The sequence below is a fragment of the Sus scrofa genome, chromosome 9 (genome assembly GCF_000003025.6).
Source record: "Sus scrofa isolate TJ Tabasco breed Duroc chromosome 9, Sscrofa11.1, whole genome shotgun sequence".
NCBI classification, from domain to species: Eukaryota; Metazoa; Chordata; class Mammalia; order Artiodactyla; family Suidae; genus Sus; species Sus scrofa.
This window is the reverse complement of record NC_010451.4, coordinates 124,987,913-125,014,553: the sequence shown is the minus strand read 5'-3', so window position 1 is coordinate 125,014,553 and position 26,641 is coordinate 124,987,913. Positions and strand designations below refer to the sequence as shown.

General features: G+C 43.6%; 1 protein-coding gene across 6 annotated transcripts in view; it reads right to left on the bottom strand.

Annotated features, from left to right (window-relative positions):
• Positions 1-26,641, bottom strand: part of RGL1 (ral guanine nucleotide dissociation stimulator like 1) — a 294,657-nt gene that overhangs the window by 128,461 nt on the left and 139,555 nt on the right. For 2 of the 6 annotated variants that reach the window (XM_003357576.5, XM_021063811.1), the window contains exon 3: positions 7,085-7,195. The exons of 1 other annotated variant lie outside the window; for it this stretch is intronic. In XM_003357576.5, coding sequence (XP_003357624.3) covers positions 7,085-7,195 — 111 coding nt within the window. Of the gene's footprint in view, positions 1-7,084; positions 7,196-8,201; positions 8,675-8,789; positions 8,976-26,641 lie in introns of those variants that run through there. 3 more of the 6 variants (XM_021063813.1, XM_005667817.3, XM_021063812.1) reach the window with 3 other exon arrangements.

Here is a 26,641-nt window from a genome sequence, read left to right as displayed (position 1 = left end):
TCTCTGGCTGCCCTTCCCTCTTCCCCGGGCTGAGCCTCACACGAGCTCTCAGTTCTTCCCCAGCCTTGCTCTGACAGGACTGTATCACTGCACACACCCTCCGTGAACTCCTATTCATCCATCGACTCTCCTCTTCAGGGCCCTTCTTCCATGAAGCCTTCCTGGAGTGACCACTCCCACTCTCATTTGATTTACGTGCCACCCTCGGGGCTCCCTTAACACCCAAGGGAGATCTCTCCTGTGGCAATGGTCCCCCCACCACAATATACTATAATCAACTCACAGTTTCTGTCTCCCCTACAACCTGAGCTTTCCCTAAGAACGAGGGGTGTTTTGTTTCGTTTGGGATTCCCAAGATTTAACGTGGTGTCTGGCATCAAGGAGGCTCTCGATGAGTATGGAAGGCGAGGTTAGCAGAGTCAAATGCAGATGACAAAACCATATGGAGACAGGCAACAGCAGCCAGGGAGTTCACAGCGGATGCTTCACTTAGCAAACAACCCAGAAACTGCCCCAAACTCCAGCCATCAAATCAACTCTGTGGGGACAGCCACACCCATCAGCAACCCAGACACTGGACGGAGCCAGCTGATCGCCTCTCCTGGAATAAATCAACATTCTGGATCTTCCCCCATTTAACCTTCCTTTACAGAAATCTTTCCTTTTTTTTCTATAAAAAGTGTATCACATTTCACAGTAGAAATTGAAATGTTTTACTTATTTTAGCTTATTACTGCCTGTTTTTGGTTTTTTTGTTTGTTTTTGTTTTTTTGCTTTTTAGAGCCATACCCTCAGCATATGGAAGTTCCGATGCTAGAGGTCAAATCAGAGCTGTAGCTGCCAGTCTACACCAAAGCTACAGCCACAGCGGATCTGAGCCATGTCTGAGACCTACACCACAGTGCATGGCAACGCCAGATCCTTAACCCACTGAGCGAGGCCAGGGATCAAAGCCGTGTCCTCATGGATCCTAGTTGAATTTGATTAACCACTGAACCACAAAGGGGACTCTTTATGACTGCATATTTTAATGTAAAATGTATAAGATAGTCACCACAAGATTCAGGTGACATAGAAGGGAGACGTATAAAAAGATGCAGACGCCACGACTGAAGGCAACTAAAATAAGTGGGATGGGGAGGCGGCAAAGTCCAGCTAAGAGCTAAAGGCAAAAGACACCCTAATGACTTTATTGCTCTCCTTTTCTTTCTAAATTTAAAACTCTAGGACATTTTTTTTTTCTCTTTTGTCTTTTGAGGGCTGCACCTGCGGCATATATGGAGGTTCCCAGGCTAGGGGTCGAATCAGAGATGCAGCTGCCAGCCTACACCAGTCACAGTCACGCCAGATCTGAGCCACCTCTGCTACCCACACCACAGCTCACGGCAACGCTGGATCCTTGACCCACTGAGCAAGGCCAGGGATCGAACCTGCAACCTCATGGTTCCTGGTCGGATTTGTTTCCGCTGCACCACGATGGAACTCCTCTAGGACATTTGTTTTAATAAGTTCACAGAAATAAGAAATACGTCTATGATATTAATTTAATAGAATGTATACTTAAAGAATAAGGAGTTAATGTGCCTCATACTTATGCTGTTAGTATTCCCTGGGGGCAGACATGTACCTTGAACTCAAGTCTCCTGGATTGCCGAACTGAAATGGATATTCTTGGGTTACAAGCTAGATATTCCTTACACAGATCCCAAAAGCTTCTGAAAGCAGGGAAAGCACTCCAACATAAGAAGGATGGCTCAGGCAGTTGAAATGCACCGTATTTTCTTGATTGGTGTAGGCCTCAGGCTGTCCTATCGGATTATTTTAGCAACATGTTCCCAAGGTCAAAATGAAAAATACCAGTTGGTTCATTTACAGATGGTTGCTAAATTCTGAAATTTACTTTCTAAAGCCTAAATTAAACATTCCGATAGACAGGAATAACACAACCCAAGGGCCTGTTTTTCTAGATGAAAACAAGGACGACAAACTAAACTGAGGGCTCCTCCAGGGCTTCTCTCCTTACAGTTCTAAAACCTGGCTCCTGAGCCCTCCAACCACACGTAAGGGGAATGCCTGCCAGCCCTCTAACTCGTGCATGGCCTTACGGCCTTGCTTTCTTCCAACACTCAATGCAGCTGGACCTCTTGCTTTCAAAAGGCACTGGGGGACTGTCTAGTTAATTCACTGCCACGAATTTTTTTTTTTGTCAAAATGAATAATCACTACTTTTGTTTATGTCCTGCTTTGTGTCAGGAAGAAAGTAAGAGAGCTATAATCATTAGCTAATTGGCTTTTCTCTCTCCCATGTGCCCTCCTTTTACGAGCTAACATCTTCATGCCGCTTTGGTTTTAAATGAGGAGCAACCATACATTCATATTTATCAAGACCATGTTCGCCTCCCCAAAAAGGCATGAAACTTGATCCGTTCATTCAACATTTACAGAGTTTCTGCCAACAAAATGGTCACAGCCCCCACTTCAGTCTAATGGGAAATACAAACAAACCAGCAATTACAACAGAGTGAGGTAAATGCATGACCGAGGGACAGAGCATACTTCTGGAACGTGCGGAGAGGGTACCTCCCTCCAGACTTGGGAGATCAGAGAAGCATCCCAGAAGAGAAGGTGGCTGAAAACTCGAGGATATATGCCATTGAAAGCCAATAGGGACAGCAATGCCACCAAAACCCCCTGCGGCGTCAACCCGGCCAGCGTATCCACGTGAGGAAAACCCCTCCGTCCAGATGTGACAAGTGCACTCGGATAACCCACTAAGTTCTAGGACAGAGTTCCGGTTCCTCTGATTTCTGACTCAGTTCTGCTTTCTTCTCTTCTGCTTTGCTCTCTTTACCAGCCTCCCAGCCATCAAGCATTTCAACTCCACCCAACGCGGCCTCTGAGGGAGACAGTGTGATAAATACAGGACGAAGGGCAGGGAGGCACTGGGACCCCACTGTTAAGGGCCGCAGAGCCACAGCCGTGCAGGAAGAAAAGCCATGTGACTATCCCCTGACGGCTCCCCTCCCACACAAACCTTGCAGAGGTGACCTGGCCCTAAGAATCCTGCTTGTCCAACAAATATCCCCACTGAATTTATCTTGGGTTTGACGCTCTTCTGGACCCTGCAGCCACCGTATTCTGAAGACAGTCAAGTGAGCTCCTGACACCGAAGCCCTTTCCCTGAGAGTGGGACCTTTTTCCTCTGACCATCTGAGTATTTTTCCTAAAAGGGCACATTTCCTGCTTCCAGAGAATGCGGACATTTTCTTAAATTGTCAGTGTACACCCACAATGCTGGAACCAAAGAAAAATGACAACGTTTCACCATTTGCTCTTCCAAAAAACTACTGGAAATTTTTCTACAAGCTAATTGAACAGTTGGATAAAATTACTTTTTAAGGTTTCTTCCAATCCTAAGATTTTATGATTCTGTGACATAATCAGAGCCATTTTTTCTTTGAGCAGCCAGATAAAATTATCCCTAAGATGTTATTGTAAAGGAAAAATTGGGTTAGTATTTCAATAATATTTGGTTTTTCAAAGTTGCCCAATATAACCTCACTTAAAGCTGCAGCTGCATGTACCCGTAAAGCCAGCCTAAGCCACAATCAGTTGTATATTTTACAACCAAAGACAGAGGGGTTTTACTTCAAAAGAGATCAACTGAACACAAAATTTAACAAAACAAAAGCAATGTTCTAACTGTTTTGAACTGTATCACATGTCACATTGAAGAATGTGCATGAAATTATTTTGCTATTCTTCCCAAACTGAATCATAGTTCTATTTTGTGATCTGAGTACTAGCAAATACATTGTGCTCATCCCTTAGGCCTTTTGATTAAGCCTTACTTACAGACATGCAGTGAGAGCCAGGTCTGCCCTCCGGTGCTAGACAAGCTCGTCCATCTTTTTTTTTCTTTTTTTTTTTTTTTTGTCTTTTTCTAGGGCTGCTTCCCGCAGCACATGGAGGTTCCCGGGCCAGGGGTTGAATTGGAGCTATAGCCACCAGCCTATGCCAGGGCCACATCAACGTGGGATCTGAGCCACGCCTGCAACCTGCACCACAGCTCACCGCAACGCCGGATCCTCAACCCACTGAGCAAGGCCAGGGATCGAACCCACAACCTCATGGTTCCTAGTCAGATTCGTTAACCACTGTGCCATGACGGGAACTCCCAAGCTTGTCCATCTTTGGTGCACTGTACTTCATGCACCCAAGATGCAGAGCTTGTTAACAAGACACACATCTTCACATTAAATATCTCAACTTGCAGCTCAAGTTATCATTCAAAAGATCAAAGAAAGCCAGATGGCTCAAGTCCTGCCCCGGTGCAAAATCTCAGGGGAGAACTACACACTAAGCATCCTTGTTCTTTTTGCCCACCCCCACAGCATGTGGAGGTTCCTGGACCAAGGGATAAAACCCACACCACAGCAGTGACCCAAGCCATAGCAGTGACAATGCTGGGTCCTTAACCCGCTGAGCCACCAGGGAACTCCAGCATCCTTGCTCCTCTGAGTCAGTGTTCTCTTCCCCTGCTAGGGAAACAGCCTTAAGGTCCTAGGCAGTTCCCAACAGCAAGGAACTAAACATATGGGTTCAAATCCAGCCTCTACCACTTCTAGCTGTGTGATCCTGGCAAGCAATTGAACTCCCTTGGACATTAGTTTCCTCATGTGGGAAAAAAAGAGATAATCACAATACCACCTTCCTTGTACACTGTCGTCATATTTCGATATACCTTCACCTGACCTCAGTCCCTAGTTCACTCTAAAACTAGCTGCTTCAACATGAGGGATGCGGTCAGTCATAGCGCAGTAAGTTTGTGTAGGGACAAATGGTTTTCCAGCTTATCGTGGTAATCATTTCATAATATATGCAAACGTCACATGATACAGCATACCTGACATTAACAGGATAGTGTACGTCCACTACATTCAATAATAAGTAAATAAATAAAACCGGCTGCTTTGAAAAGTTTGGAAAGGAATATCAGAAAACAAACATAGAGAAGCCACTCACGGGCCTAAAGAAAAAGGCTTTGTAATTGCCATGGCTCGACTGGTTGAGTCACATTTAATTAAGCCTGGAATTTCCAAGGACAAAAACAGTGCTTCCCAACAGGACACCTAAGACAAGAAAACAAGGGGGATCAGAGCTGGAGCGTCCCTAGGAACTGGCGCTCAACGACTGGGGGGGGCGGGCAGCAAATCAAACTTTGCTGAAATGGGGGGAAGGGGGGCCGCATTCCTCCACCAACTAGAGGCCATCTTTTTACCTATTTCCCTCTTTGATATTTTAGCTCTACTCCTAAATCCGGGGTGAACCAACCCTGAACTCTATATGAGAACTCAGGGAGAGGGGGAGAAAAGAGGGGTCCGGTGACCGGAACAGTCAGTGACAATCACTAACTGGGAGCATCTATATGAACCACACTTGTATTTGGGACCTGCGGAGTTAACCTGTCCATGTCCCCATGACTTGCTCATTTGCTGCTATTGCCTTTGGCTAAAAACTAAAACTGTCACCAGAGCAACATCGGTCTCATTATAAAGAGGGGAAGAACCTGGCATCAGAAAATGTAATGACCCTTTTGAAGGCAGCTGCTTCAGAACTTGTGAATCATTTTGAAATACTCAGGCCAGACCACATCAAAACTGCATGTAAGCAAAATGCATATACACGATCACCAAAAACAAAGTGATGCCCTGTCAGAACTCTAGTTCTGCTTTTCCTATCAGGCTGCTGGTGATACATCTAATTAATTTCCAAATCGTACTCCAAGTACCCACTTGAAAAGTCGAAACCTCAGGTTTTCAAAGCAAAGGTTTCTAGCTTTCCAGGCTACACCTGTCCCTAACAGCTTACCACCCTGGTGGGTGGTACCTCAACCCCAAGTACAGAGCAGGAAACGCCTGACTTGAAACAGCCGGGGAAGCCCAAAGCAACGACCGCCCGTGTCAGCAGCCCAGCAGACCCGTGGCAGAGGAAACCATTGCTGCCGGGCATCCTGCCTTAAACGCCAGGAATTGCAAGTCACATGTTGCCTCGGTCTTAACGTGAAGTCCAGGGCAGTTTTGCTTCCTGTCCTCCTTCACACCCCACCTTTGAATGCTGCTCAAAACACTGAAAATTTTCTGAAACATGAAGCTAGTAAAGACAGGACACCCGAGCATAATCTTCACGGCTCTCAAGCCCATCAGCTGTGAAGCCTGAGTGGGGCCAGAATAAGACCACGTGAAACCACACCCCACCCTCCTCTATTCGCCTGCCACTATGCTCCTTCTCAAGGCTGTCCGCCCTCTGAGCATTGCTTCTAGCCCCAGATGAAGAATTCCTTCCTTCTTTGCATGAGGGTGTTTGCCCAAGCGTTTCGTTCCTCACACCCCCTTCAGTTGGGATGTGATGAAGGATCCATCCGGCAATAAAGAGTAACTCGCTTGATCCCACCTGATACTTTCAAATCTCAATGGAAAAAAAAAAAAAGTTTTATTTATGGAAGCAGTGTTTCTCCAAAGACCCAGCATTCTCCACACACTGTACATGAAGTCATGGGCACAAAGCACACCTTTGCCTCCTCATGGGCTGTGGAAAGGAGGTGACAATGGGAAATCTGCCATCCCCGCCACCATAGGAAGCAGATTTGGAATGTCAGGCCCCCCGAGCATTCCAGGTACTTGGTACAGGAACGGAGTAGGACCAGGGATGTCAGCATCAACAGGAGAAAGACAGGGAGAGGAAGGGGTGCCATCCGGGCAAAATGGCTCTTGTCTAACACTGGGCTATTTTCTGGTCCTGTAATTCTGTGCTACGTTCTGCCACTCCATCCCCACTCTATTTGCCAAGTACCTCAAGATGTTTCCAAGAGGTTCTGAATTATTGACAAACCTAGGGAGATATTTGGAAAACAGACCAGTACTGCTACTGCAAACACTTGGTCACTGTAGTTTCCTTTTTTAAGGTTAAAAGAGATGATAGGAGGAAAGGGGGGGGAGGGAAAGCCTGCCTCTGCTAAATAATGATATTCACAGAACACAGACACTGCAAGCCCAAAGTTCACAGTCTCTCCAGCTTTACTCACCCCTAGCCATCTTGCTCCTTTATTGGCAGCCTGTTGAATCTGGACTCTTTTGAGGGTGACATGGTAAACAGCTCCTTCCTCTACCTCTTCACCCCAGTCCTGAATCGAGCTCTGCCAGGGGGTGGGACAAAAAGAAAGAAAAAGAGTATTTTTTTTTTTTTTCCTCTCTGCTAACCGCAATCTATCCCAGCTGCTTACAACAGCACTCGGGACATAAAAGATGGGGCTGTTCAAAAAATATGTATATATATCACAATCAGAGCAACACAGGACACATTGCAACAGAGGGAATGCGGGGATTTTCTTGGCCCCCAGCCCTTTCCTGCGGTATCAGGAGTCCCGGACTTTCCCATTTAGTTATTTTTCCTAGACTTGCTCACATATCTTAAATGGTTTTTTAAAAAGTCTTCTCTTTCCCCCTTCTTAAAGAAACGGTGGTTTAGTCCTGATTAACTTTTCCTCCTTAAGTGCGAGGAAAAATAAGTCATTCGCAGGAAAAGTTTGCCCTTTTCTAAGTGGCTCCGTTATTTGAGCAAACTACATTTTAAACACTGCCAAAACAAGTGTTTAAAATGCCAAGAGTGCTCGCTCCTTTGGAGTGAAATGCTTTGCATGTCCTTTTTTTTTTTTTTTTTTTTTTTTTTTTTTTTTTTCTCCTCTCATTGTTTGGGAACCCAAAAAGTTAGCGGGAGGTAGAAAGTTTTTATTTCTGTCAGATCATCTGGCAAGTGCAGAAAAGGCACACATCAAGTCTGTGCAGCGGGACCCCCTGGGTTTCCCTGTCCCCAGCTAAACTTGAAGTTTGTGTTTAAAGAGCCGCCGGGACGCAGAAGTGCCCGCGGTTCACGCAGACGCACAGTCCTCCTGGCTTAAAAGTTTTCCTTTGCTAACACACATCTGCCCCAGACACACCAAAGGCAACTGCTGAGAAAGTTTGGTTTAAAGGGAGAAGACACGCAGAGAGGAAGGCGTAGGAAGCCGAGGGAGAAAGCCTGACCTCCCAAGTAAGGGATCGGATTGCTCCGTGCACTCCGAGCAAGTCCAAAACCCGCCCAGAGAAAGCGGGAGAAGATTCCCCACCAGAGCCGCCTCGGAGAAGGCAGAGAGTTCGCGTTACCATTTTAGCTTGCCAAAGCAATTTCATTCTCAGTTTTCTCTCCGGTGTGTGGACGCGGCATGGTGCGCCCTGCTTCCAGGCAAACGCAGTCCCCGCCCGGCTCTGCCGCGGCGCCTCCGGCCCCAGCCCCGAGCGGCCGCGGCGCACCGAACACAGACACGCGCCCGCCGCCCCGCCGCCGCCGCCGCCGCCGCCGCCGGTGCGCGCAGCTCGGCCACAAAGGGAGCGCAGCGAGCGAGCGAGCGAGCGAGGGCGCCGCAGACTCCTCCCCACGCCACTCCGCCGCTCCGTGATGTCAGGCTTTCCTGTTTGTGCTGCGGAGCACACGCTCCCTCTCGGAAATCCCATGGATAAAGTTAGCGTGCGGTATTTCTCCAGTTCTGAAGGTGATCGGCAGACAACCACCCTTTCAAGTGGATCGGGTTTGCCTGATTGGCCACAGACCAGGTGCCTAAAACGACCCGGGTGTGGTCTGTGGGATCCAAGCGTGTTTCTCCTTCCTTAGCGCGAAGAAATAAAGGGGGAGGGGGAGATGCAAAAAGGATGGGAGGAGGGGATCATTAAAACGTCTAATTATCCGCCGGTTACCTATTGAATGAGATTCCATCAGAGCGACCCCATGAGAACGGCAATACTGGAAGCCCAGAAGTGTTTCATTCGAACAAAAACAGAACTGGTCAGAAGGTATTCCAAAACCCATACCCAAAGGCTGTCCCCTGTCCCGCATCAGCACACTACCAACAGGAAGTTGCCCTGGACTTCTTTCTTCCACCCAATGAAGAGGCTCATCCAACAGCAACTGGTCATTGTGGGAGGGAAAGGGACAAAGCAGGAGAGGGTTTTGCTGAGACTGACAGCGAGGAAAGTGGGCCCCCGACGTTCTGTGAGTCTTTGGGAGCAGTCACCAGGGGTTGAGTTGTCTGTACTGCTGGGACACAGTGGGATAGTACCTCGGGGAAGAGCCATTCATGACGAGCCCGCCAGGAGGAGTTTTGTCATCACATTAAGTAAATCAGCAGCCCCATACCAGATGGTAATGCAGTTAAACTTTGGCACCTAACAGAATTTCATGTCAATTGCAAAGACGTCTAGGGCGCCTGTCTTTTATACTACTCACCCCTAAATGAATTTAATCGCCTTTCAATTTCTTTTTCTAAAGAAAGTCCTCTCATTAATGGCCATGCTAAGGCATAAGGCTGGCTTTGGTGAAGAATATATTATGAACCGAAAAGCTAGAGAATCAAATATGCTGATGTTCCCAGGAGAGCAAAATAAATAAGAGTGAGGGTGCATCAAGGAAAAATAAAAAGATCTTTGAACCGTTGAGAACATCCTGAAGTCACTCAGCAAAGTTCCTTCCCCTCATACAACCAGAACCTAGAGAGCTCAGTAACTGTGGAGAGAAGGGATGCTCTTTTTATAAAACCCGAAGGGGTTGCTTCCAGTTTTTGAAAAACTCACGTAGACTAGATGCTTCTGTGATCACCAGTTTAGAGTGTTCCCAGTGTCCAGAGCAAAATCGTGTGGAAACCTACCTCTATGCTTCTTAAGCCATCCTCAGTCCCCCGGCCCACCCCTATTCAGTGATCTTGAAGAATACAAGATGCACCTGGGGACAGTTAAGCAACCCATAAGGTCAATTTCACCACTACTTTAACCTAATTTTTGGCTGTAAATTTGGAGACGACTCCTTAAAATTTTCCACTTCAGGGATATCAAGAAGTTTCTTCAATCTCGCCCCCTCCAGGACGTCTTTCTGGATAGGACAGCTCATAAATCAGAAGCCTTCACTCAAGTTTCAGATCTCATCACCTTCCTCTCTCTTCCACCAATTCTGTAGCTAGCCACCCGGTGTGTAAGGGGAAAACAGGCTTCCACCAGAGGCAGCTTCAAATGCCGGCTTACTTTAACAGTGAACTGGAGTGCTACTTCCCTGTGCTTTCATAGCCTTATCTGTAAAATGGGTCAAACATCTATCTCACAGAGTTTGAAAAAGGATTGAATATGTACATAAATTATCTAGCACATGATCAAAAAAAGCTCCATTCCCTTATGAGTGTACTCCCTCCTAAACTGCATCTTCTCAGATTCACTGAAAAGTTGTATGTATACAATGTGGGGAAATCTAAAATGATGTTTTCTAGCTGAAAAACTTCAGAGAGGTTTTCCAAGAATAACTACTTGTATTTATACTTGATAATGTATGTGGTTTTGTCCAAATGTTCAATCCCCTGAAAAAGGCTGGTTTTAAGCTCGGTAGAGCAGTCAGGTGTTGCAGTTTATAATTTTTAAATATTTATTTTAAAATATTTCACCTGCAGGTAGCTCAGTCAGTATTACCTATTACACATACTTTTGGGTTAAAATACTCACGGTCCATATGTGGGAAGGATAAGCCAGCAAGCCATTTATAATCGTTTGAATGTATTTACCAGACTAACCTACCTGTGATCTAGCATGGTCCTAAAAGAAAAGGTCAAGTTTGATTCAAAGGATATCAGCAATGATTTGTACCGTTCAGTGTGGAAGTCTTTCATCTCCTCGGTTAAGTCGATTCCTAAGTATTTTATTCTTTTCAGTGCTATTGTAAGTGGAACTGTTTTCTTAATTTCATTTGAAGATTGTTCATCATTACTGTATAGAAATGCAACTGATTTTTATACATTGATTTTGTATCCTGCAACTTTAATCATCTATTAGTTCTGACATGTTTTATGTAAGCACATAAAAAAACAGAAAGACATCCCATGCTCATGGATTAGAAGAATTAATATTGTTAAGACTATCCATATTACCCAAAACAATTTACAACTTCAATGCAACCCCTATCAAAGTTCTAAGCATTTTTGCTAAGTAGAAATATTTAGAAATAGTAAAAGAGAATCCTAAAATTCATGTGGAACCACAAAGGGCACTGAATAGCAAAGCAATTGTTTTCTTTTCCTTTTATGGTTTATTATGGAATATTGAATATAGTTCCCTGTGCTATCCAGTAGAACCTTGCTGTTTATCTATTTTATATATAGTAGTTTGTATCTGCTAATCCCAAACTCCTAATTTACCCTCCTCCCACTTTCCTCTTTAAAGTTTCTTTCTGTTTTATAAGCTCATTTGTACCTTTTTTGTAGATACCACATATCAATGATATATTTATCTTTCTCTTTCTGACTTATGTCACTTAGTATGATAATCTCTAGGTCCATCCATGTCGCTGCAAATGGCATTATTTCATTCCTTTTAATGGTTGAGTAGTATTCCGTGTGTATGTGTTTCTCTTTTGGAAATTAAGCCCTTGTCAGAGGCACCATTTGCAAATATTTTCACCTATGCTATAGACTGTCTTTTCATTCTGCTTATGGTTTCCTTTGCTGTGCAAAAGCTTGTAAGTTTGATTAGGTCCCATTTGTTTATTTTTGTTTTTATTTCTACTGCCTTAGGAAAATGACGTAAGAAAACATTGGTACAATTTATGTCAGAGAATGTTTTGCCTGTGTTTTCTTCTAGAAGTTTGATGGTGTCATGTCTTATAAGTCTTTAAGCCACTTTGAGTTTACTTTGTGCATGGTGTGAGGGGGTGTTCTAATTCCTTGATTTACATGTGGCTGACCTACTTTCCCAACACCACTTGCTAAAGAAACTGTCTTTTCTCCACTGTATATTCTCGCCTCCTTTGTCAAAAGATTAATTGACCTAAGTGTGTGGGTTTATTTGTGGGCTCTCTATTTTGTTCCATTGATCCATATGTCTGTTTTTATGCCAATACCATGCTGTTTTGGTTACTACAGCTTTGTAGTGTTGTCTGAAGTCTGAGAGAGTTATGCTTCCAGCTTTGTTCTTTATCTTCAGGATGGCTTTGGCAATTCTGGGTTTTTTATGGTTCCATATAAAATCTAGGATTATTTGTTCTATTTTGGTGGAAAATGTCATGGGTAGTTTGATAGGGATCTCATTAAATCTGTAGATTGCTTTGGGTAGTATAGCAAACAATATTAATTCTTCCAATCCAAGAGCATATCTCACCATTTCTATTCAACATTCTATTAGGAGCCCTAGCCACTGCAATGAGACAAGAAAAAGAAATAAAAGGTGTCCAAATTGGAAGGGAAAAGATAAAATTGTCATTATATGTAGACAATACGATACTATATTTAGAAAACCCTATAGACTCCATGCAAAAACTATTAGAACTGACAAAAAAAAGTCAGCAAGGTAGCAGGATACAAGGTTAACATACAAAAATTGGTTGCCTTTCTTTACAATAACAATGAAATATCAGAATAGGAAAGTTTAAAAAAACCACAAAACTTTTAAAAATTACATCAAAAATATAATACTTAGGAATAAACCTGACCAAGGAGGCAAAAGACCTATATACTAAGAACTATAAAACATTGATAAATGAAAGTGATTCAAAGAAATACAATTTTGAAAAAGAAGACCAAGGCTGGGGGTTTCATACTTTCTGGATTTCAAAATATATTACAAAGGTACAGTAACCAAAACAGTATGGAGCTGGGATAGAGACAGATATTTAGATTAATGGAAACTAATAGAGAACCCAGAAATAACCTCACATATATACTGGTCAACTGATCTTTGACAAAGGTGCCAAGAATACATAATAGGGAAAGACAGTCTCTTCAACAAATGGTGCTGGGAAAACTGGATATCCACATGCAAAAGAATGAAATTTGACATGTCTTACACCATATACAAAAATAAATTCAAAATGGCTTAAAGACTTAAATTTAAGACCTGAAACCATAAAACTCCTAGAAGAAAACATAGGGGGAAAAGTTCATGACACTGGCCTTTGCAATGATTTCAAGCATATAACATCAAAAGCATAGGCAACAAAATCAAAAATAGCCAAGTGAGGAGTTCCCATCGTGGTTCAGTGGTTAAGGAATCCGACCAGGAACCATGAGGTTTCGGGTTCAACCCCTGGCCTTGCTCAGTGGGTTAAGGATCCGGCGTTGCCGTGAGCTGTGGTGTAGGTTGCAGATGCGGCTCAGATCCCGCATAGCTGTGGCTCTGGTGTAGGCCGGCGGCTACAGCTCCAATTTGACCCCTAGCCTGGGAACCTCCATATGCCGTGGGAGCGGCCCTAGAAAAGGCAAAAAGACCAAAAAAAAAAAAAAAATAGCTAAGTGAGATTATATCAAATTAAAAAGTTTCTGCACAACAAAGGAAACAACTTTAACAAAGTGAAAAGTCAACCTGTAATATGGAAAAAAATGTGTGCAAACAACATATCTGATTAAAGTATTAATATCCATAGTATATAAGGAACACCTACAACAATAGCAAAAATAATAATAATAATAACTGAATTTTAAAATGGTCAAAAGGAGTTCTCATTGTGGCTCAGCAGGTTAAGAACCCAACTAGTATCCATGAGGATACGAGTTTGAACCCTGGCCTCACTCAGTGGGATAAGGATCTGGCACTGTGGAAAGCTGCACCATAGGTCTCAGATGTGGCTCATATCTGGCATTGCCGTGGCTGTGGTATAGGCCTGTAGCTGCAGCTCTGATTCAACCACTAGCCCAGGAACTTCCATATGCTGCGGGTGCAGCCCTTAAAAGACATAAAATAAAATAGGCAAAGGACTTGAACATTTCTCCAAAGAAGACATACAAATGGTCAATGCAAAAAGGCTCAACGTGACTAATCATCAGGAAAATGCAAATCAAAACCAGAATAAGGTGTTACTTCACACTTCTTAGGATGGCCATTATTAAAAAAGAACCCACAAATGTTGACAAGGATGTAGAAAAAAAAAACGCTCATACAGTGTTGGTAAAAATGTTAATTGGTACAGCCATGACAGAAAGCAGTGTGGAGGTTCCTCAACAAATTAAGAAGAGAACTATCATATGATCCCAGCAATCCCACTTCTGAGTACTTTCGAATGTAAAAGAATTTAGGAGTTCCCAGTGTGGCTCTGTGGAAATGAACCTGACTAGCATCCATGAGGACTCAGGTTCCATCCTTGGCCTCACTCAGTGGGTTAAGGATCCAGCGTTGCCGTGAACTGTGGTATAGGTCGTAGATGCAGCTCGGATCTGGCATTACTGTGGCTGAGGCATAGGCCAGCGGCTACAGGTCCAATTCGATCCCTAGCCTGGGAACTTCCGTATGCTCAGGTAGGGCCCTAAAAAGACAAAAAAAGCAAACAAACATAATTTAAAAGAATTTAAATTTAAATAAAGAATTTAAATCAAAATAGTAAAGAGATCTGAGTGTAGCACTATTTATAATGGCCAAGATGTGAAAGCTGCAGCTGTGGAGGCCAGTACCTGCAGTTCTGATTTGACCCCAAACCTAGGAACCTCCATATACTGCAGGTGCAGCCCTAAAAAGACAAAAAATAAGTTAATTCATTAAAAGAGCGACATCCTGCCATATGCAACAAAATGGATGAACCCAGAAGACATTATGCTAAGTGAAATAAGCCAGTCTCAGAAGGACAAGTACTGCACAATTCCACCTACATGCAGTGTCTAAAGTCAAGTCAGAAGCAGAAAGTTGCAGGGTTCAGGGAGGGAGACACAGGGAGCTGCTATTCAATGAGTACCAAGTTTCAATTATGCACGATGAGAAAGTGCTAGAGCTCTGCTACACATTTCTGTGCTTTTAGTTGACAGTAATGCACTGTACACGGCACAATTTGTTCACGTTGAGGGGGAGGGGAAGGAGATCAGAAAGGAGCTATACTTAAAACATTAGGATGTTGCTAGGACAGTCAGTAGCAATAGAAAATCCTTGGGATATAACAGGAAAGAGGGAAGAAGTATGGAAAAACTCAAAAGGAGAGAAAAAAAACCACCTTTCTTATTTTACCTTTCACTAGAGCCAGTAAAGAGAGAACTGGGGAGAGCAAACCTAAGCAGCTTGTGTGCAGATACTTTCAGAGAATCTAACTAGAAGTGGGAATATGTAGTTTACATACTCCATACAGTCATTGATTTATTCACTGGTTTCTATGACACCATGCTCCTCTAGATTTCATTCTACGTCTCTGGTTTCAAGAAGAATTGCAAAATATAAAAATTATGACAGTATACCTATACATGTAGGTTGACATGGAGGAATACTTGTGTGCCTGGGGAACATGATGAGACCTCTGGCATCTAAGAGCCAGGACTGGAATCCCAGCTCTAGACCAGGCGTCACCCAAGAAGTTGAGCCTCACTTCTCACAGCCTTGGTGTCCTCATCTGTTTTCTTTCATGCTTACCATGAATGTTAAATAAACTACACTACATAAAACACCTAACAGAAAAAAAAAAAAAAACTATACTAAATAAAGCACCTAATAGAGTGCTTGGAAGAGAGGAGGCTTTGAATCGAAACATCTTCATGAAGTTCCTCTTGGCTCAGCGGCTTAAGGACCCAGCACTGTCTTTGCTACAGCTGGGGTCACTGTTGCAGTGTGGTTCGGTTCGATCCCTGGCCCAGAAATTTCAGCATGCGGTAGGCGTGGCCAAAAGAAAAAAAATGTATCTCCTCCCCGCCCCCCTTTCCCTTCGATGTAATTCTGTGTTCATTTACTGCATTTGGTTTGCAATCTGCATGTTCTTTAGATGCTTGCCTAGGTAACAGATTGTCCTGCCTGACAGAAATGTAAGAACAGTGCAAATATAACAGACATTGTACTTGTAAATAAGTAGTATAAAACTTGTCTTGAAATGTCACTATCAGAGTAAGATGGGAAGAAATCGGGAAGGCCTTGATTTTGTCCTTAAACTCAATGCTGGACTATGAGGTCCTGCAGCCAGTTAAAAGTTTAGAGAAAAACAGTCTCAAGAGGGAATAGTAATGACAATAACGACAGCTATATGATAAAAGCTAAAGAGGTGAGAGGTCAGCATTCTTCTTTTACACTTCAATTATTTATTTTGGCCCCACCCACAGCATGTGGAAGTTCCTGGGCCAGACTGAACTTGCGCTGTAACCTGAGCAACTGCAGTGACAACACTGGATCCCCAACTCCCTGTACCACAAGGGAACTCCTTACCTCCAAACTTTAGAACTGTGGAGCATATAGCCTCTACTTGCCTAAAGCCCTTACCTAAACCCGGCCACAGCCGCAACCTATGAAGGATCCTTAACCCACTGTGCCAGCTGAGGATGGAACCTGTGCCTCTGCAGCGACTGGAGCTGTTGCAGTGGGATCCTTAACCCACTGCACCAAGTGGGAACTACAACCTTCCCCACTTTGGAGAGGAGTTGATAATTGCCATTTTGCAACATTTTATTCGCAAACTATATCTTTGGCTATTTGTGGGCCCCTTAAAAAAAAAAAAAAAAAACTTTTGGTGGATGACATAAGCAAATAAATCTGTTATTTCTTAACTGCTTCCCCCAATAATGGCAAAGGTTTGTCAAAAGGCAAACGACTTAATCCTTTCAGTATCCCTATGAAATGCTTCTCCCTATTCTTCAGGCTTATAGGTTGTGTTGCTCATTAACTTTTGCATCTTCAGCTTCCCACTATCGGCTAGGCATCCTGCTATGGCTGTTTCTAGCTGTGTTATCTGGGTTGCCACATTCACCTACTCCTTGCTTGAACTTTCAACCTTGCTTTGCAAAAGGTAAGGAACCAGTCATGCTTGGTCAAAGATGGCAAGTCCTCCAAACACTCTTTAAGCAGTAGATGGTTGCTCCTATTTTCTAAGAGTGGTGAGGAAATAGTGGGTTTTTTACTAATTATCAGAGAAATACTACAAGGTATAAGTTAAAAATTTTTAATGCTCTGTTCTTAGAGTTTTTTTTAATTTTAGGCAAGCAAATTACAAGTCAATTTTAGGTGAACTGACTGCAACTAAAGAAGAGGCTGCCCTAGCGGGTAGAAAAAGAAACAAACAGCATTCAACGGAGGGCAGGCCAAAGGCAGAGGACTCCTCTGGGCAAGCTGATAAACACTTTGCAGCTAATAGTTTACTGATGGTTGGGTGTTACTCTTAATTGTTTTTGTGTGTTTTTGTTGTTGGTTTGTTTTTGCTTTTCGGGGCCGCACTTACGGCAGAGGGAAGTTCTCAGGCTAGGGGTCCGATTGGAGCTGCAGCTGCCGGCCTACGCCACAGCCACCACAAGGCCAGATCTGGGCTGCATCTGCGACCTACACCACAGCTCACGCAACACCAGATCCTTAACCCCCTGAGCAAGGCCAGGGATCAAACCTGCAACCTCATGGATGCTAGTCAGGTTCGTTAACCACTGAGCCACAATGGGAACTCCAGGTTACTCTTAATTGTTGACGATGCTTTCCTGAGGAGAAAGTTGGTTACTGGAATACTATTTGTATCTTGGGCTAGTAAGCATTATAAGCTCATTTAATTATAGATTTCTGTAAAAAAAGAAAGGACACCCAGAAATGTGTTCACATGGTTGAAAAGATCAAAACATAGAACAATCAGCTCAGACATTTTACAAAGTATAAAATGGGTGACCTGATGCCATGAAGGACTTTGAACAAGATTCTGGAAGGACTTCCTGGGAAATTAGCCAGATCATATCTTGTTTCAGGGCTCAAGGAACCTCCTTTTTTCCATAATAATGGTATTGAAGTGGCACTAAGAATCCAAATAAATTAAAACTGCTCACTATTCACAATAGTCAAGACATGGAAAAAAACTAAATGTCCATTGACAGAAGAATGGATAAAGAAGATGTGATGTGATACACACACACACACACACACACACACACACACACACACACACGATGGAATACTACTCAGCCATAAAAAAGAATGAAGTAATGTCATTTGCAGCAACATGGATGGACTTAGAGATTATTATACTAAGTGAGGTAAGTTCAGACAAAGATAAATGTCATATGATATCAGTTACATGCAGAATCTAAAATATGACACAAATAAACCTATCTACGAAACAGAAACAGACTCACATAGTGAACAGACGTGTGGCTGCCAAAGGGGAGGGGAGATGAGGGAAGGATGGACTTGGAGTTTGGGATTAGCAGATGCAAACTATTACACATAGAATGGATAAACAACAAGGTCCTACGGCAAAGCACAGAGAACCATGTTGAATAGCCTGTGACAAACCACACTGGAAAAGAATTTTTAGAAGAAATATATATTCATCAGCAATTAACACAACACTGTAAGTTAACTATACCTCAACTTAAAAAATCAGAGCTATTATAACATAGCAGGTAGAGTGATGACTCTGTAAGCCAGAGATACCTACATTTGAGTCCCGATCCATCATGTCTCTCTGAGGCAAGGTCCCCTCTCTAAGGTTCTAAAAAATAGAGATATAAACACCTTCCTCACTGGCTCATAGTGAGAATTAAATGAGATCATTCACATCAAGCCTTTGATACAGTGTCTAGCACCACAGTTAATATTCAATTACTGTTGTTATTGGTGATGTCAAGTGAACAAGTTGCAAAAGCTGCAAGAGACAGACTACATTAAAAATCAGACCTGCTGGAGTTCCCGTCGTGGCGCAGCGGTTAACGAATCCAACAAGGAACGATGAGGTTGCGGGTTTGATCCCTGGCCTTGCTCAGTGGTTAAGGATCCAGCCTTGCCATGAGCTGTAGGTCGCTGACGAAGCTGGGATCCCGCATTGCTGTGGCTCTGGCATAGGCCTGTGGCTACAGCTCCAATTAGACCCGAGCCTGGGAAGCTCCATATGCTGAGGGTGCGGCCCTAGAAAAGACCAAAACAAAACAAGCAAACAAACAAACAAAAAATCAGACCTGTGGACTGAGTAGCTCAAGACTATGCAGCATGAAGCTAAAACTTCGTTATACAAAGAACCCAGCAAGAACCATAAGCCCCAAAGACTGCTTATCCAATGAGCAAATTTTATAGAGTTTCTACATGGTGCAGAAAACTACTGTGCTCTCCATTCTTCTCCCCACCCCCAAACCACCTCCATCCAGGAACCAGAGTAATATTTTCAAATCACCATACCATCATCTCCTATTCTTAAATCCTTCCAGTAGCTCCCCATTGCTAAGGCTGAAAACCTAAATCCTTTTCATATTCCATGAGGCCTTGCCCAGGTAGCCTCTGCCCACCTCTCCAGCTGCCCTCCACATTACCTTCTGTGTGCTCTTGGGGCTCTGGTGACCCCAGTCTTCTTTCCATGTCCTGAATGTATCTGGTTCCCCCCATCAGAGAGCCTTTACCCATATGAATCTCTCTTTAGGGGACACCCTGCCCTCTTCTCCTCTCCTGCTTGGGCTTAATCCTCTCTCATATGCTCTCATGGCACCATGTTGCTTGTTTGTAGCTCAGTCATGGTTGTCATTTTACATTGAATTGCATGATTATTTGACAAATATCAATTTTCCTCCAAACTCTGGTAATGTGAGTTTTTGCTCACCGCTTTTCTGGCACCTCACACAATGCCTAGTACATAATAGATGCTCAATAACTAACTATTTGATCTATCTACTGATAGATGCATGGATGGATGTCATGTTGTAAATTCACTTAGCGCTTAGTCATTATTGTTGAGTAACATAAATAAATCTTAGATATTATCTCTACCATAAAGTTGCTTATATTCTAAAAGCAGAAAAAGAAGAGAAAGGGAATGACCGAAAAATGACTCTACAAAACTACAAGGCAGCAGGTTCAGATTTACAGAGCAGGACAGACTGGGCAATGTGTCTCTGGGAGACCATCCTTAAAGATAATCACAGTTTTTATTAAGACTGTGTTAACCACTAGCTTTTAAGAAAAAGAAAAACGTGAATTAGGAGGAAGAAAGGAAGGTCTTCTCGTAGAGAGGATGGACGCTTCTTCCAAGGATGATGTTTGGTTGGAAAAGTAGAACCTAATAGTCCAGGGAAAAGAGATTTGGATAAAGAAGTTGGTTGGTAGAGGGGAGTTCCCGTCGTGGCGCAGTGGTTAACGAATCCGACTAGGAACCATGAGGTTGCGGGTTCGGTCCCTGCGCTTGCTCAGTGGGTTAACGATCCGGCGTTGCCGTGAGCTGTGGTGTAGGTTGCAGACTCGGCTCAGATCCCATGTTGCTGTGGCTCTGGCGTAGGCTGGTGGCTACAGCTCCGATTCGACCCCTAGCCTGGGAACCTCCATATGCCGCGGGAGCAGCCCAAGAAATAGCAAAAAAAAGACAAAAAAAAAAAAAAAAAAAGAAGAAGAAGTTGGTTGGTAGAGATTCTTGAGGTGTTCCCAAGGGGAAACTGATATAATCAAACAGAGTGTGAACAAGATGATTCTAACACTTGTCCAAAGAAGAGCTTAGAGGGAAGAAAGTGGGGAGGTCAAGCCATCCAATAGGAAGCTATCGCAATCATGTGAATGCCAAATCATTAACACCTAGGCTGAGACAAGATAAGGGTTTTGAAACAAAGAAATGCCCCTGAGTGATATTTTGGAAAAAGAGTTGTTGCAACTTGATGATAGGCAGAATGTCGCAAGTAAAGGTTTACAAGGTTCTGAGACCAGGACCCTGGGATTGTGGTGGGGATGTGAAGATAAAGAGAAGATGGGAAGGACTTTCTGCTGTGGCGGGATCGGGGGGCAGGGGCGGAATACGATCAGTTCAGTCCTGCAGAGAGAGAAAACAGAGATGCTGAGGTGCTAAGAAGGAACGATAAAGGCTAGAAATGAAGAAAGCAGAGTGTGTATAAAAAGTTGTTCGACAGATGGCCAGCAAACATATGAAAAAATGCTCAACATCGCTGATTATAAATGCAAATCAAAACAACCATGAGATACCACCTCACACCAGTAAGAATGGCCATCATTAATAAGTCCACAAATAATAAGTGCCGGAGGGGTTGTGGAGAAAAGGGAACCTTCCTGCACTGTTGGTGGGAATGTAAACTGGTACAGCCACTATGGAGAACAGTTTGGAGATACCTTAGAAATCTATACATAGAACTTCCATATGACCCCGCAATCCCACTCTTGGGCATATATCCGGACAAAACTCTACTTAAAAGAGACACGTGCACCTGCATGTTCATTGCAGCCCTATTCACAATAGCCAGGACATGGAAACAACCCAAATGTCCATCAACAGATGATTGGATTAGGAAGATGTGGTATATATATATACAATGGAATACTACTCAGCCATAAAAAAAGAATGACATAATGCCATTTGCAGCGACATGGATGGAACTAGAGAATCTCATACTGAGTGAAATGAGTCAGAAAGACAAAGACAAATACCATATGATATCACTTATAACTGGAATCTAATATCCAGCACAAATGAACATCTTCTCAGAAAAGAAAATCATGGACTTGGAGAAAAGACTTGTGGCTGCCTGATGGGAGGGGGAGGGAGTAGGAGGGATCGGGAGCTGGGGCTTATCAGACACAACTTAGAATAGATTTACAAGGAGATCCTGCTGAATAGCATTGAGAACTTTGTCTAGATACTCATATTGCAACAGAAGAAAGGGTGGGGGAAAAATGTAATTGTAATGTATACATACATGTAAGGATAACTTGATCCCCTTGTTGTACAGTGGGAAAAAAATAAATTAAAAAAAAAAAAAAAGCTGTTCGAGGAGTTCCTGTCGTGGCTCAGTGGTTAACGAATCTGACTAGGAACCATGAGGTTGCGGGTTTGATCCCTGGCATTGCTCAGTGGGTTGACGATCCGGCACTGCCGTGAGCTGTGGTGTAGGTTGCAGACGCGGCTCAGATCCCGAATTGCTGTGGCTCTGGCGTAGGCTGGTGGCCGCAGCTCCGATTAGACCCCTAGCCTGGGAACCTTCATATGCCGTGGGAGCGGCCCTAGAAAAGGCAAAAAGACCAAAAAAAAAAAAAAAAAGAAGAAGTTGTTCAGAACCATGAATGCACATGACACCTCTTCAGGGGAAGAAGACACGGAGCTGAAGCAGTCTCAAAATGTACCCACATTTGAAGATGACCAAACAAAAGTACCAGAGACAAGAGTGAGGGAAAAGGAGAACTAGGAGAGCGTGGGTTATGGAAACTCCCACTGAAAGGAAAGCTTCCTGCCACTAAAAATTCTCAGACACACTGAAATCAGCCTTGGGATAGAGTCAATGTGCTTTAGAATCCTTCAAATGACAAAAGATTTACCTTCTGTCATGATCACAAGATGCTGCACCTATTTTAAAAGGATTTTCCCTGTTTAAAACCTACAAAAGTTTTTGAAAATTATCACTAGTTATTCTCTTCTGTGACCCTCTTCAATAAAATGTAACCAAAGTTAATTGAAAGTCTTAGTGTGGTTAGTTACATAACGCCAGAATTGCTGAATCGCTTAAACGTGGTGTTTTCCCAGAAATATTTGTCTTTTGGATGAAACCAAGAATGGAAAGTTTCTGCCTTAAAGGAGAACTTTTAAGAAGGTGGAAAGAAAAGAAAAATATATATAATGGAAATATAACTTTCACAATAATTAACCAAAATGCTGCAACTATGGTAAGCACTCACACAGAGAGACACAAAAATATAAAGAAAAGTGGATTTTACCATGTTAGAGAGTGGACTGTGGATTGTATATCAATTAGATAATGTCTTTTTAAAAATCAGAAAATATCTCAAATATTGCCTTTGCCAGGAACAAAATTAGACAGATCTTTGGTTCTTGTTATTTTCCTGTTATATTGGCAGAATCAGTTCATGCTAAACCCATACTAATCCTATTTTGTCTAAGACATGAAGTGAGGTCTATAGAATGAAATTGTTTGGTTCAGGGCAGGAGAAGGGAGAAGTCATAACCTTGGTTCATTCAGCTTCTTCTAGATAAGAGAAGAGCTGATGCTCTGGAAAGCTGCCTAGCCTGGTTATTCTCCCCTTTTTACCCAGAGGCGTGTGTGTGTGTGTGTGTGTGTGTGTGTGTGTGTGTGTGTGTGTCCGTGTCCGTGTCTGAATGTATTAGGATAGGAGAACTGATAAAGTTAGCTTTCATCTCGAACCTTAATCATAAAATCTAATGACTTCCCTCCAGAATAACATAATCCCAATAGAAAGGCATTGTGAAGAAGTGATGGTGCAACTGAAAGTTATGTGGCAACTTTATAATGATGAAGTAAGTAATATACTTTTTTGGGGCCACATGCATGGCATGCAGAAGCTCCCTGGCCAGGGACTGAACCTGTGTTACCAGAGCCATAGCAGTGAAATGACAGATTCTTAACCCACTGAGCCACCAGGGAACTCCCAGCAATGCACTTTTACTTATAGCCAAATAAGTAATATATTTAACATGAATCAAAGGAATTTCTCTCCTATAACATGCCAGGATGCCCTGCTGTGAAGTTAGCGTATCCCGTGCCTCAGGAACCACACCTCATGACCTTAACATGAGAACCCACTGGCATTCCTGGCATACATGCCCAACTAGGGCTAAGCTTTTGGTCTTCGCCACCTGAAAAGGCTTGGGGGTTAAGTGGAAATTGGGCAGGCACTGAGAAATCCCTCAATTTGATTGCTTCTGTAGATCCGTACCAGACTCAGGCTGCCCAAAGAGGGTCCAGAGGGTCCTAGAATCAGGTCCATGTACTAAAAAGAAATTAAATTCACTTTGGGTGAGGTTTCCAAGATTCCAGGACAAAAGTGAACCTCCTAGGACTTTGTCATGACCATGAACCATGTGAAAGGGCGTCATCCTAGGACATTGAGAGAGAGAAAGCCCGGCTCGATCATCTTATGGAACAGAGCTGCCATCACAGTCCTGGACTCCCTGTCTCTGGATGGTATCGTGAGATAGAAATAGAACTTGTTTAAATTGTAAATGTGGCTCTCTGTATTGCGTAGCCCAACGTACATCGTAATTAACATGCCTGTTAAAGGGAACAGGAATCAGTAGAGGTAAGAGAGTCACTCAGCCAAAGCCTAAATCATAATTTTTTTTTTTTTTTGTCTTTTTGCCTTTTCTAGGGCCGCTTCCACAACATATTGAGGTTCCCAGGCTAGGGGTCGAATCGGAGCTGTAGCCACCAGCCTACGCCAGAGCCACAGCAACACAGGATCCGAGCCGCGTCTGCAAACTTCACCACAGCCCACAGCAACGCCGGGGCCTTAACCCACTGAGCAAGGCCAGGGACAGAACCCGAAACCTCATGGTTCCTAGTCGGATTCGTTAACCACTGTGCCACAATGGGAACTCCTAGAACATAATATTCTAAGAGTGACTCTGATGTATTCTGCTTCTGATTGTTCAAGGCCCTGAAGGCGATTCTCACTTTATAAATTCCCATGCAATGAATATCAGCTGAGTGTTCACTATGTATCAGGCACTGTGCTAGGCATGATAGAAGTACTTCCAACAGGATAGCTGTGGTACCTACCTCGTGGTGCTAGCGGATTGGAGGGAGGAACAGATAAAACATACATTACAGCCTGATAAATGCTGAGAGAAGGGTTGCTATTGGCACATACAGGCTGAGACTATAGGGTTCAGGGACTGCTTCCCAGGGAAAAGGGTCTCTAAGGAGGGCTCTGAAAGATGAGATAGACTTAGAAGTAGCAGAAGAAGTGGATGGGGGAGGAGGAAAGAGCAACCCAGGCCGAGGGAACAGAATGGGGAAGGGCTAGGACTCAGAGGATTACAGACCAAACAGGATGCTAGGCACGGCCCAGGAGTTCACAAAACATGCCAAATATGCTGGTATTACCCATTTCCCTTAAAAAGGAAGTGATGCTATACCCTCACTACCTGAGCACTAATTCGGCTTAATAGCATAATACACTAACTGGATAGACGTCCAATGGAAACATGAGGTGTGCTCTTGCTTTATTTTGTCTAATCCCATAATCCCTCAAATAATCCTCTGTGACGGGTCAGGTAAATAAATAACTAGTTTAATGACTTTAACAGAGCACCTAGTATGCGTAAGGCACAGGCTGCACATCCCAGTCCTGGGTCTAAAGTCAGAAGGCGAACAAAGGAATGACCAAAATCAGCAGGTGAGAGGGGAGGGGTGACGGTGGGCTTCCATGGAACCACGCAGACTCCAAATTCCAAAGCATGATATTAGTGTTACAATGTGTTCCACTCAGAACAGCCATCCCAGCGCATCCCAGGTGAGAGTCTGGCCCATGTCTGGGGGCAGGAGTACAGGCTGGATGGAAGGACCTCTTTCAGTCAATAGTCAGGGTCAGCGCTACCCCTGGCTGGGGAATGACAAACAGTGGTGGGATCTCTTTGAAGGAAGGAGAAAACAGCTTCAGAGAGAGTCAATGCTGCGAGCCCCCAAAGGAGACTTGAAGTATGAATAGAGTTTCCAGGTGGTGGGGGAGGGACTTAGGGAAGCAGGGCCGGGGCAAAGGGGAGAGCAATCAGAGCAGAAGGAAAGGCGTGAGCCCAAGTGCAGAGTCGGATGTGAGACCCTGACAGAGCAGGTGGTGGGAAGGAGGCTGCCGAGTGCGGCCATGCCACCTGCGCACAAGGGCGTCTTGCACTTCTGGTTCCCACTCCTACCAGAGCCTCCCATGAGCGGTGATGATGGAAAGGTGTAACTTCAGGCGGCATGGCTGTCTGAGTTCCTCCATGCTCCGGTGGTTTGTTTGAGATGTGCATCACTGAAGGAAAGTCAGATTCTGTATACTCTAGACATCACAGCATGACTGTCACCTGTTTGCAATATATTTTTTTTTTTTGTCTTTTTGCCTTTTTCTAGGGCCGCTTCCCGCAGCACATGGATGTTCCCAGGCAAGGGCTATAATCAGAGCTGTAGACGCTGACCTACACCACAGCTCATAGCAGCGCCGGATCCTTAACCCACTAAGCAAGGCCAGGGATCGAACCCAGACCTCATGGTTCCTAGTCGGATTCGTTAACCACTGCGCCACGACAGGAACACCTGTTTGCAGTATCTCTGAATTGGTCATCACTCACATTTTCTGTCACTTTGCACTTTACCAAGTGATCCTACATACATTGGTTCCCTTTAATCCTCACAAAGGCTCCCAAAAGGAGAGGCAGTGCTATCCCATTTTATAATCTAAGACACTGAAAAAAAAAAAAAAAAAAAAAAAACAGTGCATAATCCCATTTTATAGATCTATGTCCTGAGACATGATCAAGCTGTCATATGCGGACGCAAAAAAAAAAAAAAAAAAAAAAAAAAAAAAAAAAAAAGACAATACAAAAGCCAAAGCCAGGTTTTCGGACTTCAAATTTCATGCTACGTTCAAAAGAATGCATTTTTTTTCCTTAGAATATATGTCTGCATCTTTGCTTGTATTTTTTAGGACTGATGGCATCTTATGAAGTGGGTTAGTTCTTCATACCCCTTAGTAATTAGAGGCTAATCCTCACACTTGCCAGTGCTCAAGAATTATGTCCTTTCCTGCTTGTTCATGAGTATCTTCTCCTTGTCACTCCCTGTGCCACTCTCCTGGTTCCAGTGCATAGTGCCTGGTGCAATGGCCCCATTCGTTCATTCATAAAATCACACAGGAAGCCATTATGCCCCAGGTACTGTGCTAGG